This window comes from Muntiacus reevesi, chromosome 3 (assembly GCF_963930625.1).
Source record: "Muntiacus reevesi chromosome 3, mMunRee1.1, whole genome shotgun sequence".
Taxonomy (NCBI): Eukaryota; Metazoa; Chordata; class Mammalia; order Artiodactyla; family Cervidae; genus Muntiacus; species Muntiacus reevesi.
The window spans coordinates 75,673,283-75,689,957 of NC_089251.1; the positions used below are offsets into that span (position 1 = coordinate 75,673,283).

At 43.1% G+C, this 16,675-nt stretch overlaps 1 protein-coding gene across 3 annotated transcripts in view; it reads right to left on the reverse strand.

The window, feature by feature from the left end:
- Window positions 1-213: 213 nt before the first annotated feature.
- Window positions 214-16,675, reverse strand: part of CAMKMT (calmodulin-lysine N-methyltransferase) — a 412,412-nt gene continuing 395,950 nt past the window's right edge. For all 3 annotated transcript variants that reach the window (XM_065927376.1, XM_065927375.1, XM_065927377.1), the window contains 2 exons: window positions 6,739-6,870; window positions 214-801 (listed from right to left, as the gene is read on the reverse strand). In XM_065927376.1, the coding sequence (XP_065783448.1) occupies window positions 724-801; window positions 6,739-6,870 (210 nt within the window). In that variant the 3' untranslated portion in view covers window positions 214-723. The remainder of the gene's footprint in view (window positions 802-6,738; window positions 6,871-16,675) is intronic.

The window sequence follows — 16,675 nt, forward strand, 5'->3', positions numbered from 1 at the left end:
GGAGGAGCAGAGGGCTGGCCACGCTATTGTGTCCAGAGGACAAACGGTCAGTTTATGAGGCTTTGGGCTGATGTAGTCATTTCTTATACATCTATAGGGAAAAAAACCATCCTGTTTAAAAGGAAAAAGAGAATGGGTGAGAGAGACAGCCATTAAAAAGAGTGGGGGGCAGAGAGAAAGATGGCAGATTTAATACAATTAATTTGAGGGTGATCTGAAAGATTTGTTTTATTTATTTTTTTAACCAGGAAAGAATCATCATGTTTGCTGGTTTGACAGATGAAAAACGACCATCACTAAAAATACAACAAAGACCAGGATATTTTTTAAAGGGGGTGGGGTGGGGTGCGATATGAATCACCAAAAGAAATTCTCTCTCAATCTGAGAGGGAAAAATATTTGGGTGACTTACAAGTCCCATTCAAATCTCACATAGGCTGCTTATACATATTTAAAGACAAAGGTTTGGTGCAGAAAGAGCAACAGGGGAGGGAAAAAAGAGGAATCTAGGATGGCTGGAGAGTCACGTGGGTGAGGACAGGTGGACCCCAATAACCCACACATGGAACGTCTCAGAGGTGGTAGGGGCCCAAGTTCTTGGGGTTTAAAAATCTCAGGGAGCCAACAGCTTGCTGCATATTATACCCATTACAGATTTCTGTTTTTGTGAAAGTATTGCCTGTGCACTTGATGTTGTCTTCATCTTTCGAGCTGTTTAAGCTTCTATCCATTTTTGGTTAAAATAAGCAGAAGCGGGAAATGAAGATTTTCTTCGTATACATCCTGGTTTTCCTTTTTCAACTGAAAACAATAATAGAGAAAAAAAGGTAAAGAGGAATTTTCACTAGTCAATTGTAATGTTGAGTAAAAGGAAGACTTCTTGTCTAAAAACACTGTTCTGGAAAAATAAACCACAAATAAAGCAACTCAAAGCGGTCCTTGGTGGCAGTGACAATACTATGGGTTGAGTTAGAAATTATTATTATTATTATTTTGGTAGGGGTAGAATTTTTTTTTTTTTTTTTTTAAATAAATAGCCAGGCTGCTTTTGTAACCTCTGTGGGCTCTGAGACACTTCAGAACAGGGACAGCTGGGGACTCACTCATCTTCACTGGATCAGCCATTCGGCCTAGAAGTTCCTGCGCCTGCCCGCCGTCTGCCCCCTGCCAGCGCCCCAGGAATCAGGCTGGCAGGCAGTTCAGATCATTCGGAGCCTATGGCACACCTGAGCACAAGCGACAAGCTGGTGGGGCCAAAGACATTTCAAAGGCTTTCCAGCCGCTTCCTCAAGCTTTTAATATTAATGACAAGTAATTCAAAAATTGTTGTCTCCAAGGAGGAAAACATATTCCAACAATTAGAGCAGCAAGCTTTGAATACTACACTCAGGTAAAGTTCTGAGGGCCTTCTCTTGATAGATTCAAAAGTCCAATCAGAGTTCTCAAATGTAAAGTACGTTTTCCCCTCATTCAGCTAGAATAATTTTGAGAGTCGTATTTATATTTATTCTAGCAAATAATACGTTGCTGTTTATAAAGACAAAATTGCTATTTTTGAAGCTGGTGTTTTGGAGCTAACTGTGAATTTATTTTTGAATTTATAAGGATCGGAAATAAGTATTTCTTTTCATTTTACATGGAACCAATTCCTTTATTGTTTCAAATCAGACAAACATCCCACCTTGCCCTCTCCTGAATCTAAGTGAATGGCTCCAGCACGACACTTTCCTGCATTCACAGGTCTGCGACACATTAACTGGAATCTTTCTAAAGGTCATGTTTCATCTAAATCATATTTCCAAACTGTGCCGTGCCTCACTATTAAGGACAACAGAAATGATGCTGTTTTTCCTTTTTCACTGGGGAACATAAAGCCAGCCTGGTCTCTAGTTTCTAGTCCATTTGCCCAAGAACTGATGGTGGTACAATTGCTGAAGTCACTTCACTCTGTTTTCTTTGATGGCATTTGCTCTTCTTACAGATGGTTAGTTGTCTATTTAGAGAGATCCTCACGGATTTCTGTTGCCACCAAAGTCACGATAGTGTTAATCCTAAACATACATCACTCTTTAATTTTAAAAAATGCCCCCCAAATGGCTTCCCAAACTTCCCAAAACAAAACCACTATAACCGGGACCTACCAACCATAAATACCTTTGTTGCCAGTTGCCCTAGTGATAGAAGGAGCTCACTGAAATATTTTACAGAGGGAAGAGGGGGCCAAGCTAGCTAAATTCTTCCTCTGGGATTGGGGATAAGGGAAAGTTGATTACTCAGCGTGAGTCAGCTGACCTACTCACTCACAATGCACTAATATACAGAGACTCAAATGAGCTCTTTATAAAGTCCCTGAGGTAATATGTGGGATAAATAATTCTTTGGTAAATATGGGTTAGAAATCACTTTTAACTTGGATTCTATGCTGACCTCTGGAGGCCAAAGCGGGGGCTTCCTTGCTAGAAGGGGCCAGGGGCCAGCCCTGTGTGGACTGTGAGCCCTTCACACCACGACGACGACAGAAAAGAGCTGAAAACCCTCAAAGGCAGCCCTACACCCCAGATCATTTCCGAATCCAGCCTGTTACGTGAGTGCACTTGAACACACACAAAGCTGTTAGGAAATACTGGCTTCAATGGGGGAACGTTATACGGTTTAAGAATAATTCCATGTACCCAGGCTGTACTTCTTTGCCCAATGAATAATTATAAGTTTAAGAAATAAAACACCTGGAAAAAAAATGAACAAAAAGCAAATTGTGAATAAAACAATTTTTCAATTTCATAGGTTAAAACAGGGTCTTTGAGGACTGAACTAAATTATATAGCTGCTATTAGTGACATTACGCTTTACTTCATAATTGGATGTAACACGTTCAGCCTCACCACGGTGCGAACAGCAGCAGCGGGAGTGAAGTTCAGACTGTTTACCCTTTACAGTATCCACAATTATCAACAGCACACCACACAGATTATAAGCACCAGCCACTTGTAAAGTGGCATTTTGAATAGATAAGCAGAAGTGCAATATGGCCGTGCTTTTAACACAATGTACTGACTTCACAGCCGAGCTCAAGCCTATTTTCCTGGCTAAACAAAAAACACAGAAAATAAACACACGGGCTGGTTTTGCTAAAGTTTGGGGAGAAAAAAAAAGGAAAAGAAAACCATGACATGTAGAATTATATTTCAAAGGATATTTGCATAATGGAGAATATTTTTATCAACTTATTTCAAGCCAGTTGTAAATCTCTAAGTCAAGTCTCTAGCTTGCTAAACAATTGGCTGTCTTAACATCCTAAACGTTTTGAGCCCCACCACAGGGGCAATACATTTGATCCCTAGCCTGGAGGAGAGGACGAGGTGAAGTGGGAGAGGGAAGAGTGTTTTTTTCTCCCTAATGCCTGGACGAACAGAGAGGCAATATTTTTAAAACACACTACACCTTCGGCTGCCTGGCTCCTGAGTATGGTGACTGAACGGTGTGGGCACAATTTAACAAAAGCACTGGCAGAAAGTGTAGAATGGCACCGTTTTGATTACAGGCTTGCTTTTTAACGGAAATAAAATTTCACAGTTAACAATGGAAGGTGAAAAGTTTAAGAGGCAAAGCTGTTCCTCCTGATCATGACTGTTAATCAGCTTCATGGGTGGTTGCCTAAATCTGTAGATTCTTTTTTTTTTTTTTAACCTTGCACTACTGCCAAGATTGTAACTAATTTTTTCCCTGTTGTAAGAGGAGGGGTGAAAAACTCGGCATAGAAGGCAGCTGTGTATGAGTGACGTGAGGCACTAATGCAGAGGGCAAAATTAAAATTCATGAATCTCTTCACAACCATTTGTGTAACAAGATTAAGACGGGACAGCGGAAAAGAGCGGCATTATCAGGCGTCTTACAGTCCTCCAGCTGGTTACGCTCTATTCCAACACAGTAGGGCTAAGAGGATAACACGCAGCCTGAAGGAAAACGCTGCTCCTCCGTTTGGGAGTAGGCTCGTCCCTGGGACCATGGGGGTTTGGCCAGGGATGGAGAGGAAGAAAGCTGATTGCCGCTCAAGATGGAAAACTTTTAAGCCCCGGCTATTAGCACGTGGCAAACAAAAGCGGCTGGGGCGGAGGATCGCGGCGGCCGCGCCGGCCCCTACGCATCCCCGGAGCCCGGGGCGCGCGGGGGGCGGGCAGGGGCCGGAGGAGACCGGGGTGCTGCCTTCGGCCTCCGTTCCTGCGTCCCGTTGATGAGCACAAGGGCTCGGCAAGGGGCAGGGACGCTCCCCACTCTCTGCAGCCCGGTCCGCGGCTTTGTATCTGGCCTCTGGGCCAGATCCTCTCCGGGCACCTTCCTTTTGGAAAGCGAGCGGGAGTTGGGTCCTTGGAGGCCTCTCTCCGTCCAGTCAGCACACGGTTAAACCCACTGCTGGAGCTAAAAAGCTGGGCATTTTATGCTTCTGGTACAGAGGGATAAGAGGCATTCTTTGGCTAGACGCAGGAGGACTGCAAGCAAGCTGAAATTGCTCTCATCATGAAAAATACACATCATGGGTGCACGTTTATACCATCTAGGTACAGTGCCCCAAGCCTGTAGAGTATTCCCCTACGGTTCTACTTCCTGAGAGCCAAATGCAGCTCTCACCTGTCACAAGAATCAAAAGAGGAGGGCAACTATTGCTTAGTCCAGTGTCAGTAAGGTAGGGAACTGAACTTTGAAGCAATTATGATGAAATAAACACTAAGGCCACTTTTTCATGGAAATGTATTTTTGTGGGACCAATCAATCAGACCATGATTATTTATAGGGTACTGGGGGGTACTTTGGCCACCTGATGCAAAATGCCAACTCATTAGAAAAGACCCTGATGCTGCGAAAGATTGAACGTAGAAGGAGAAGGGGTCGACAGAGCATGAGATGGTTGGATGGCATCACTGAGTCAGTGGACATGAGTTTGAGCAAGCTCCGGGAGTTGGTGATGGACAGGGAAGCCTAGGTGCTGCAGTCCATGGGGTCGCAAAGAGTCGGACATGACTGAGCGACTGAACTGAACTGGGGGTGCACAGTATAAATCTAAGAGACATGTTTTATTGTTGTTCAGTTGCTAAGTCAAGTCCGACTCTTTGTGACCCTGTGGATAAACAGGCCATGCTTAGCAGGGTACTAACATTGGAAATAAAAAGAGGTTGCTGCCTACTAGGTGCTGACAATCTAAAGCTCTAGACAAAGGAGAGGTGGCCGCTGAGGACCTGGATGCCTGGCATGTTCTAACACACTTCAGATTTTGCAGAGAAGTGACAGAGTTGTGTTAGGTATAATGAAATTTTCTGCTGTTGGAGAAACCTGGGGCATTTGCTCTCCTGAGCTATGACTGAGAAACTAACAGCATTTGTCCTTTGGTTAAGGGGGAAAGAGAATGACAGGATGTCAAGCAGCTGTCAGCTGGGCCCTGTAGCTCTAACCCCACCCTGGAGAAAAGGCCATTTTTATCCCTTTAGGTAGAAGAGCCCAGGGGGCCAGGAGAGACCCTTCCTGGACCAGGTAACACCTTCAAAGCCATTCCTTTTGTTCTGGAGAAGAGTTGAAAAAAGGAGAACATCCTTTCTAGAGGTAGGTAAGATTTGCATAACATGCCACTTAGTTTTTATTTTCTGATTGTAAGCAGAGGGCCTGATTCCATCAGTGAGAGGAAGTGATTTAACCCTTTCAGTTCACAAACCAACATTTCCCTCCCACCCCCAGGAGCTTAAATGGAGCCCTGGAGACCCCAAGAAATGAACCCATTTCCAGAAAGTGAAGATTTCCTTTCTACTGCTTAGAAGATCAGATTTACTTTGCATATAATTTTTCAAAAGTCAGCACACTTCTACATTATATCATAGTCATGGGTAATAAAGAATGCTATACACATTTTCCCAGGAGAAAAATAAGGTCAGGCCTTTACTTTTCTGCAGTCATGACTTGCAAAATTGACAAGTCAAAGTCTGTTGCCAAGGTCAGACTAGCTCAGAGAAAGGAGATTTCTGTAAGGCACAAAATTACAGAAGAAATCCATGTTATACGAGTAACTGTGATATGTATTAGCAAATGTGAGATTCCTAAAAAGTTTTCAGTGGAACGCTGGCCTCTCAGTGTCCTATATTGCTCTATACCTATAAATAATAAAAAAGGTTGATAACATTGCTTTATGTAAGCAAGCTTAGAAATCACTCTCAGATAAGTGCTTTTGACCTAAATCTTGTAGCGCCTCGATCTGACATATAACCCCACAACTGTGAAATTCTGTGAGATTTAACAGTCTCAAACTGCCAACTGACCCAGCCATAAAGCAAGTGGAGATAAAGATTTACAGTCTAACATGATACAATTAGACATTCACCTTCTATTTATTTCAGTTGCAGCTAAGCATTTAACCTACTTAAAACCTGAAGGTTTTTCATTAAAATATAAATGCTTGTTTATCATTCATTCTATGCCACCTCCCCTGCATCCTACAAATCAGTCTATTATGAATGAAGAGATTAGTTAGTTTCAGAGAAAGGAGTAAACAGGAATGGTTTCTGTAAAATCCTTCTAGACATGCAAAGATAAAAGATGGCTTTGCCACACAAAATAACCAGATACAAATAGCCGTTCAGAAGCAGCACACCTAAGGAGTCCTTTAATCAAATATTTAGGTTACCTGCCAAAAAGACCATGATCTCTTCAAAATGCAATGCGGATTAAAGTGTTATCTAACACAAGCAGAAAACTAACCTTGGAGTGGAAGTTTGAAATGTGTTCATCATAATTTTCATGTCTTTGGATAGAGAAACCAGCTTTTTCAGCTAGAATGCAAAACTGGTTTAAAGTATTCCCTCGGCGTGGGGCGAATACCATTGCTTTCCCCTAGAACATTAAAAAGGAAATTCACACATTTTAAAACTGGAAGGCAACCAAACATAACAGACATTGGTCAAAGCATTTAGTGTACAGCTCTCAGGTAGAAAACTCAAAATTGTCTTGAGATATCCACATAGGATGGGCAGACACAGTGAGAGTAATTTCCAGGATAGACATATATCAAATAAGAGAAAAATGTCATATTTAAATGTCCAGTGCTGTATTTTATCACCTTCAAACAATGCATGTAATAAATAATATGGGACTCAACATTGGTTTTTTGTACGATACATACCTCTCTTGGGCCCAGTGGTTTAAATCATCAACTAGATTTTAGAATAACAGGTCCAGGGCAGTGCCACCCACCTTGCAACTCCTTAGCAGCTGCCAACACATCCGCAGCACAGCTCCAGAGCATGTGGCCACAGATGCCTGTAAATGTTAGTTTCTTGTGCCCTGGAAATTCAGTACCAAGAAATCCTCCACAGAGACGAGTAACCACAATCCATTTCAGTTCTGCCACCAGTATTTTCCGTGACCATACTGCCAGAGGCAGAACTATAGGCTCTTGATTTCCAACTCTACTCGATCCCTCATAGGGGTCATCATTATGGCAAAGCAGTTCCTCACAGTTATTCAAGTGGTTCCTTTTCAAAGAAAGTGGTACAATGAGGGCAAGCAAGCTTTTCTAAGTAAACTGCATAACCCCATCTGCTTGTTGTAGTGGGGAGTGTGGGAAGACTTGATCAAAATATATACCAGTTTTCAGAAGACCCTCTGACCTGAAACTCCACAATGAACATTTACTAACTACTGGCTGCACGTGAATTTTTCTTCTCCCCTTGAGATGTGCACAGAATGACTAAACTTCAGAATCTTCTTTTTCCTTTTATTTGTTTAAAAGATGACTGTGTGCTTCTGTTAATTTCAAGGTTATACGTTACCTCTATGAAATACCACTTCAGGTTTTGAGAGAATTATGAAAATATATCCCAGTTTCTTTTGAAAGTTGGTTATCATTCATACCTGCCAACTGTCTATTGAGCATCAGGGACATGGCAGACATGGGGACTGGTGCTCTATGTACATCCTCTCCTCTAGTCTTCAAATGACCCATCAAGATAGGAATTTTCAGCTCCCCTCTATAGGATGTTCAGAAAGGTTAGCTCCTTGTCCAAGATGACACAACAGTAAGTGACTAGAAATTGACCTGACTCCCAACGCCAATGCTCTTCCCATTATGCAACACTCCCTTCTTATTAGTCATAGTGATGGCAATAATAATACAAGTGACCACTTTGCTAGGTGCTTCACAAGCCTTCCCTTTAATCCCCTCAACAATTTTCTCAACAACCTTGTACAGTAGACATTACATTTTACAGATGATTAAACATGCTGTAAAGTGGTTTGAAGACTATAACAAGGAAATGTGTGGCAGAAAGGGGTTTGGACTTAAAAGGGGATCTCTACCATTAGACAGTAGTGTCACCTCAGGAAAATCAGGAAAAAAAGTCACAGAACTGTTGAACTAGGAGATGCCTTGGAGATGATATGAGTCCAATCTCCTCATTTTTCAGGTAAGAAACTCAAGTTATCCTAGCTGACTCACTGAGTTTTCTCATCCATTAAATGGGAAGAATAAAACCGCCCTTGTCTCCCCACACCCCCAGCCAAAATGTGAGGATCAAATGAGGCAATGAGTGTGAAAATAATTTCAGAAACAAGTTTATATAGATGTAAGAAAGACTAGGAGCATCTACACCACCTGATGGTGCTATAAAGATTCTACCAACTTCCTCTCCTTCTCTCTTCCCCTCATTTAGCTGCAAGAAAATGCACTGATCCACTGTCCTGGACATCAAGTGTGTTTTCATACTGTGTTTACATAGACATGTATACACTCAGGCACATAATTATAGCAGCACCAATCATGCCACTACACTTAAGGTTCTGTCAGCTTTTCCAGTATTAATTGCTATTTTCAGGCGGTTTTCAAACTTAGCAGCAAAAATTCATTTTGATGTGAAACTAGATATAATACATGGTCTCAGCAGGGGAGCAAAAGTCTCCATGAAAAAAAAAAAAGAAGGAGCACTAGTAGGTCATTTTAGTCCTTTCTAAGAGCTGATTGTCATTCTGGATTTTTGAATAATGGAAGTGGTTTTATTCTAAAGTCACCTGCAAAAATTGTCTTACCATTATAATCAAAGAGTTGATTTTTGACAGCTGTTATCTAAATTATATATCATAATGTTTAAGCACTAAGGGGTTGTGGTTGGTTGATGTTTGCATTCACAAAACACACCTCTGCCCTCACCCCAGCCCTCTGCTGGTTGGGGTGAGCTGTAAGGGGACTGCAACTGAGCTTGTGTCTCAGTCTACCTGTCCTTCCATACCCACTGCACCTAAAACAGCCACCCTCCCCACCCCTCCCCTCCCCCTCTCGCTGCTCTAGCTGTATCCTTAGCCCTCATCACCACTGACACACATCACATCCTCATTTGTTATTGCCTTTCTCCTCTGGCTAGAATGTATACTCCAGGAAAATGGGATCCTCTAATGTTTTATTCACTATATTTTCTCAGTGCCTAGCATAGAAGAGACGATCAATATTTGTTGAAAGAATAAACTAAATCCAGACGTTGAATAATCTGAAAAATACAAGTCTCTGGGAATTCGAAGGCCACATTCTAACGCTTATTATTTATAAAAGATTTTCTCCAAGAAGCTTTTACAGAGTCAGCGGCTCTAAAGGGATTGCAGAGGGCAGCTTTCTGTGCACAATACAGTCCCCACAAGAAAGAGAAAGAGCAAGCAGTAGTTTTAATCTCTAATTACTCAGTTATGAGTTTCAAAATGTTTTCTTTTTCATTTCGTTGAATGCAGACACCTTTGAGATGTGGATTAATATTTAGGAGGGACAATAGGACATCATCCATTCATTCAATAAGCATCCACTGTTTGCCCTACTGAGTGCCAGCCTCTCCCCAATAATGAATGGTTTTAGAAGCCCGCACCCACCATATCCCCAGTGGAGCAGGACACTTTGTTACAGTCAGTGGAATATGCCTCACAATTTAGGCTCCAAAAGTCAAACCAAGAAAAAGAACATAGATTTCAAATTAGCCCATTACTTTAAGAAAAATTATTTTCAATTTACCAAAGCACATCTTTCTAAGCATTCACAGTCACAGAATCATTTTAAACTCTGATTGAACACTCAATTGAATGTAAAATTTAGAGTGATGAACAGAAATTTGAGAGAATTCATTTATCCCTTGAGAGGAGTTCCACAAAACAACGATATTGTTTACACTGTAAGCTCAGTTGTTGTTATTCTGCTAGACTAATCTATACTCATAGATTAAAGTGTGCACTTCTGGAAAACATAAGTCTTCTTCAGACTTATTTTACAAGGAATAGGCTATGCTTTTCCATTTCCAGGTGATCAACTATTAAATATCGATTACATGTGTAAGCTTATGTTTATTTTCTAACCATGTCTTTATCTGGTTTCTGAGATGCTGCCTTTGCCTGCTTCCTCCCCTACATTTCTCTCGGTCAGTTAGTCCCCGATCCTGGCTTCTTTTTATCACCCGCCTTTCATTGTCAGTAGTCCCCAGGACTCCGTCTACTTTTTCTTTATGTTTTATACAGTTCCAGGCAATTGTACTGAAGTCCACAACTTCAACTATCACTTACGCATTAAAAACTCCCAAGTACATAACTGCAGCATTCACCATTGTCCAGTTCACATACCTGGATTTTCAGGTGCCTACTAGAGCCCTCCATGGGGATGTTCTGAAAGTATCTTTAACCCATTCTGTCTAAAATGGAATTCAATAGAGGTTGGCCTAAACCTCTACCCTTCCCAGGGCACTATTCATCCATCTCTCTCTTTCTTTCTCTCTCTCTCACACACAGCTGAGTACCTATTAAGTAGCAAATGCTTCCATACCCTTCACCTTCAAAATGAAGCTGGAAATCAGGAAATCATGACGTTGCCTTTTAAAACCGTTGTATCTTATTTTATCCCCAAGGAGCACTCCAGAAGTGTTTGCTGAATGAACCTCTCAGTGAACACCCATCCAGTTCCCTCTTCTCCATCTTTAGGTCTTCACTGGCTCCTCACTGTACAGTTTTAGGTAGAAGTTGGTTCATGGTGGACCCATGAAGAGCCTTGCTGCTATCAAGTTCTTATTCCGAAACCAGCTTTTATGTTGGCCCAGAGTGATCTTTCTTGGACTCACATTTGACTATATCACTGCTCAAAAACTTTCGATGGCTATTACCCATAAAGTCTAGTCTCTCCAACATCATGTTCTCAGCCTTTCTAAAAGTGGTACCCAAAATAACTCATCTCCCGCCCCTCCCCCAGTATAACAGACACTCCTAAACTCCAACCAGAGCAAACTCCTGCAAACTCAACATGCTCTTTCATACTCTCTACTTGTGAGCTCTGTTCTTTCCACCAGGGATGCTACTTTCTAGTCCCCTTCTACTGAGGCTCAGAATGGCCTTCTTACCTCAACCGAAGTCAATATTCCCGCCTCTAGGGAACTCTTCCTCGGGCAATTAGTTATTCTTTGTGCTGCATTCCAGTACCTAGACTCTTGCATTGTAATTCCTAGGAGTTGTGCATCAATCTTCCCTGCTATACAGTGAGATTCTCTATAGTGCTAGTTATTCTTATTCATACCCCACAGTCCAGCACAGTGCTAGGCAGAGAGCAGTTGCTCAACAAATGTTTGTTGACTCAGACAGAGTTCAGTCCTTTAAGGATCTCACGCTCTATGGAAAGTGTCAATTAGAAAGATTCACACAACAAACACAAACAGCACCAGGCTCTACATGATCGAGTGCTGGGCTGTTATAAGCCATTTTGCACTGTCCACTGTAGTTCCAGCTATGTGTGTGAGGTCTCCATGACCACATTCTAAATTCCTCAGGGGCAGAGACTCAGCACTGGACATGCTGGATAAACACCTGGGTGGACTTCCAAAAAGAACTTCTAAGGGATAGGCCCCTGAACTCAGGGTCTTAAAAATTGTCTGGGGATTCTCTGCTCCTATACCTGGAAGAGCCAGGTTTGGCCGAACACAGCTTCTCATCAAAGACAGGGGAAGCTTTGTTGGACCTCTGACCCAGCAAACAGACAGGAACCAAAGGCTCTTACAGGACCATCTCAGTTCATGCCACTGAACTCATGCTCATAGGGCATTTCCCTGAGATAAGCAAAAACAGAGGTTTATACAGATGGTTGCAAAGATACTAGATTAAAAAAAAAAAAAAAAGATGGTAAAATATGTCAGTAAAAAGAAACTGCTTAGGACTTCCCTGGTGATCCAGTGGTTAAGGCTCTGCACTCCCAATGTAGAGGGCCCAGGTTCAGTCCCTGGTCAGGGAACTAGATCCTGTGTGCCCCAGCTAAAAGATCCCATATGCCATAACTAAGACCCAGGGCAGTCAAAAAAAGAAAGAAAGAAACTGCTTTTCTAAAATGAGAGTCCATGATTTACTTCTATAGCACAGCTTGCGTGTAGTTGGGACTCCAGGAATTTGGCAGTTACTTAGGGTCAGCTTCTAAAGAAGGTTAATTGAGTTCCAGAGGATATTTTTGAATTCTTGACAATGGTGAGCAGTGGTGATAAGCTGGAGAACTGGCCATACTGCATCCCTATCCATCTCCTCATGGTCCTGAGTAAGTTCACACTGTCCAACTAGCTTGGCTTCCCTCCCTGCCCCCAAAGCCATTTCATAGGAATATCAGTAAGTGTCATTCGTTGGTTGTCATTTCTGGACCAAAGTTCAACTTGTAGGCTGCTGTGGCTGTATCTTAAATTACATCTGGGTCCTGTGGTATCAGACATGGCTGAAGGTCTTGAAGGAACACATAATAGGGGCTCAGCTATGACTCATCAGCAACAAGAAGCCTCTCACCAGAGGGAAAGAGGTGGGGGAGGAAAAATACCTGTTGCTTCTTGGAATAAGTAACATTTCCTGATTCCCTGGCGGCTGAGACACTAAAGAATCCACCTATAATGCAGGAGACCTGGGTTTGATCCCTGGGTTGAGAAGATCCCCTGGAGAAGAGAATGGCAAGTCACTCCAGTACTCTTGCCTGGAGAATTCCATGGACAGAGGAGTCCATGGTGTTGCAAAGAATCAGACACAACTGATTGTCTAACACTGTAATTTCTTTTTAAAATTTTTTCTTGTCATCTTTTAAGTCTGCTAGAGAGTCCCTGTAGCACTCTGGCCGGGGTCAGATGTTTTTACAGCTTCTCTCAACCAGTCAGCAGAGGAAAGTTTCCACCTGGAGTAAGCAATGATCATTTCTTGCTGACATTTGGAGCTTCCTGTAATGACTTTCCAGGCATAGGTGCCTGTCTGCCCAAGGATCCAGGCTTAGCTCTGTGATTTGACATTGCTCCTGGATCAAGCCAGGAACCCACTCTGGTGGCTAAGCTCTCTCTGGGGGCCTGTACCCCCACATTTATTACCCCCATTATAAAAACTGAAAAGCAGGGAAACTCCTCCCTTCTACCTACTTTCTTTGCTTCTGGATCATCTGACTCCAGACAGCAGATTTGCCTTAGCTAGAACTCAAGGAATCACACTCCCCAACAATGGCAGAATCCATTTCTTCACACAGGTTGAGACTTGAATCTCCATGTTGCAATGATTTCATCCTGGCCATCTAGTAGGAATTTCTCTCCCCTCACTTGATGGGGGCGCCTGTAGTAAAAAGTGTCATCTTCATCCAGGTAGACAATCCTCCGGACCTTCTGCAGAGCCTGCAGCAGGCAAGTAGGACCTGGGTGCAGGGAGATGCAGGAGGCCTAGTTATGTGTAGACATCATCCAAGTCCAAGTTCAAGAAAAAAAAATTTCCCCTCCTGCCAAGTATTTGTCTGAGGACAGTTTTTTAAAACAGTCCTGTGTATTCTATACCCAACATGGCTGGAAAATCCCTCTAGTTCTTCAAGGCAACAAGACTGAACACATATTCATTCGGAGTCAGTTATGTGCTAAAGCTTCCAATGCATTGACTTGTTTCCTCCTCATTTTACAGATGAGAAACTGAGGCTCTGCGAGATGAATCTAGTAAGTGGCTCAATAGTAAGAACAACTTGGGTTTTGTACGCAGACATTTCTGGGTCTATCTACTGATAGTTTACCCTCGGAAACTGGGGCCCACCTATGAATTCAAAGTGTTTGGCCAAAGTGCAGCTTTGGCTGAGCACCCTGAGGACTTGTTTCATCTCCACTGAGTCTATTGAGCCCTTGAATTACTCAGAGCTCAGGACCCACCAATGCAGCTGCCCAATTTGTTTCTCTGTGGGCCTCTTACAATACCTTCAGCCTCTAGGCCACAAAACCATGGAGGAGGGGACTGGACTCAAGAAAACATTAAAAGCAGCTCTAATTGTCATGGGATAAAGCCTTTAATGTTATCTTGGTCTTGGACTGTGATGCCCACGACACACACACTCAGTGAGGGGCAGGGGACGTCCTTTGGAAGTAGGACAGCAGCGCTGAGAGGCAAGGAGAAGAGCAGTTTTCTCCAGGTTCCCCCATGTTCTGGGCACCCTTCCAGCCCCCTGGCATGGGAAACAGAGCTGTTGTGGTTCCCTGCTGCGTCCTTGTGGCTTTTCCTGGGTTCATCTGGGTAGAGTCCCCAGGAGCGCAAAGGCCCTGCTGCCCCAGACCTCTCAGTGGAGTGAGATTCCTGGGTGGGAACTTCAGTATATCCATGTTCCATCCATGACTGGGATTTTCCCCCTCATGGAGGACTCCTGACCTCTTAGGCTGGAACACTTGTCAGTCCAAGCAGTGCTGCAGGATAGGAGGGGCCTAAGTGAGCGCCCCTCCTCTCATTTCTTATGCTGCATTTTGATGTGGGACCCTTTGTTGTTGTTGTTGTTGTTTTTTAATTAAGTTAGATGTTTAAGAATATTTGTTTGTTTATTTATTTTTTGGGCTGTGCTGGGTCTTTGTTGCTGCGTGGGCTTTTCTCTAGTTGCAGGGAGCAGGGGCTACGCTCCAGATGCAATGCACTGGCTTCTCATTGTGGTGGCTTCTCCTGTTGCAGAGCATGGGTTCTAGAGTGCCCAGGCTTCAGTACGTGTAGCTCCCAGGCTCCAGAGCACAGGCTCAATAGTTGTGGCACATGGACTTAGTTTTCTGCGGCCCATAGGATCTTCATAGGCCAGGGATCAAACCCATGTCTCCTGCACTGGCAAGCGGATTCTTTACCACTGAGCCAGCCACCAGGGAAGTCCATGATGCAGGCCCCTTTGATTTGGCTTCCCCAGCTCTACGCAGAGCATAAGTAAGCACCATCCACTCTAGGGCTGGGTCTTATCCTCCCAGTTAAGGGTGAGCATCCGCTTCAGTAGGAGTGCTGCTGTCTGTCCTCTGAGGAGGCTGCTGCGTGGAGCCATACTTCAGACAAGGAGGAGCATCATTCAGAGTTTAATAGAGGGTATAGGAGAGCTACTAGACGTTCCAGTCAATCTCCATTTAGGTCTATTCATACCTTGGGCGAGTTTTCTATTGTAAATGATTTACAATACATGTGAATGATTTACAGTAGATCATAGATCCTATGTAAACATATGAATCCGATGTAAACTATGTAATTCCTTCTTCTGCAGAGCTTCCCTGGTGGCTCAGACGGGAAAGCGTCTGCCATGGATGGAGGAGCCTGATAGGCTACAGTCCATGGAGTTGCAAAGAATTGGACATAACTGAGCTACTTCACTTTCACTTTCTATGTAAACCAGGCAAATCTGCTACAAAATGGAGTTCAGTTCAGTTCAATCGCTCAGTCGTGTCTGACTCTTTGCAACCCCATGAACTGCAGCACACCAGGCCTTCCTGTCCATCACCAACTCCCGGAGTCCACCCAAACTCATGTCCATTGAGTCGGTGATGGCATCTAACCATCTCATCCTCTGTCATTCCCTTCTCCTCCTGCCTTCATCTTTCCCAACATCAGAGTCTTTTCAAATGAGTCATCTCTTCACATCAGGTGGCCAAAATATTGGAGTTTCTGCTTCAACATCAGTCCCTCCAATGAACACCCAGGACTGATCTCCTTTAGAATGGACTGGTTGTATCTCCTTGCAGTCCAAGGGACTCTCAAGAGTCTTCTCCAACACCACAGTTCAAAAGCATCAATTCTTTGGCGCTCAGCTTTCTTTATAGTCCAACTCTAACATCCATACATGATTACTGGAAAAACCACAACCTTGATTAGATGGACCTTTGTTGGCAAAGTAATGTCTGTTTTTTAATATGCTGTCTAGGTTGGTCATAACTTTCCTTCCAAGGAGTAAGCGTCTTTTAATTTCATGACTGCAATCACCATCTGCAGTGATTTTGGAGCCCCAAAAAACAAAATCAGCCACTGTTTCCACTGTTTCGCCATCTATTTGCCATGAAGTGATGGGACCGGATGCCATGATCTTAGTTTTCTGAATGTTGAACTTTAAGCCAAATTCTTCACTCTCCTCTTTCACTTTTATCAAGAGGCTCTTTAGTTCTTCTTCACTTTCTGCCATAAGGGTGGTGTCATCTGCATATCTGAGGTTATTGATATTTCTCCCGGCAATCTTGATTTCAGCTTGTGCTTCATCCAGCCCAGCATTTCTCATGATGTACTCTACATAGAAGTTAAATAAGCAGGGTGACAATATACAGCCTTGACATACTCCTTTTCCTATTTGCAACCAGCAAAATGGAATATTTGTCACAAATAGGCTCTGAAGGGGGTGTTGGTGATGAGTGAAGTACTGTTTGTGCAC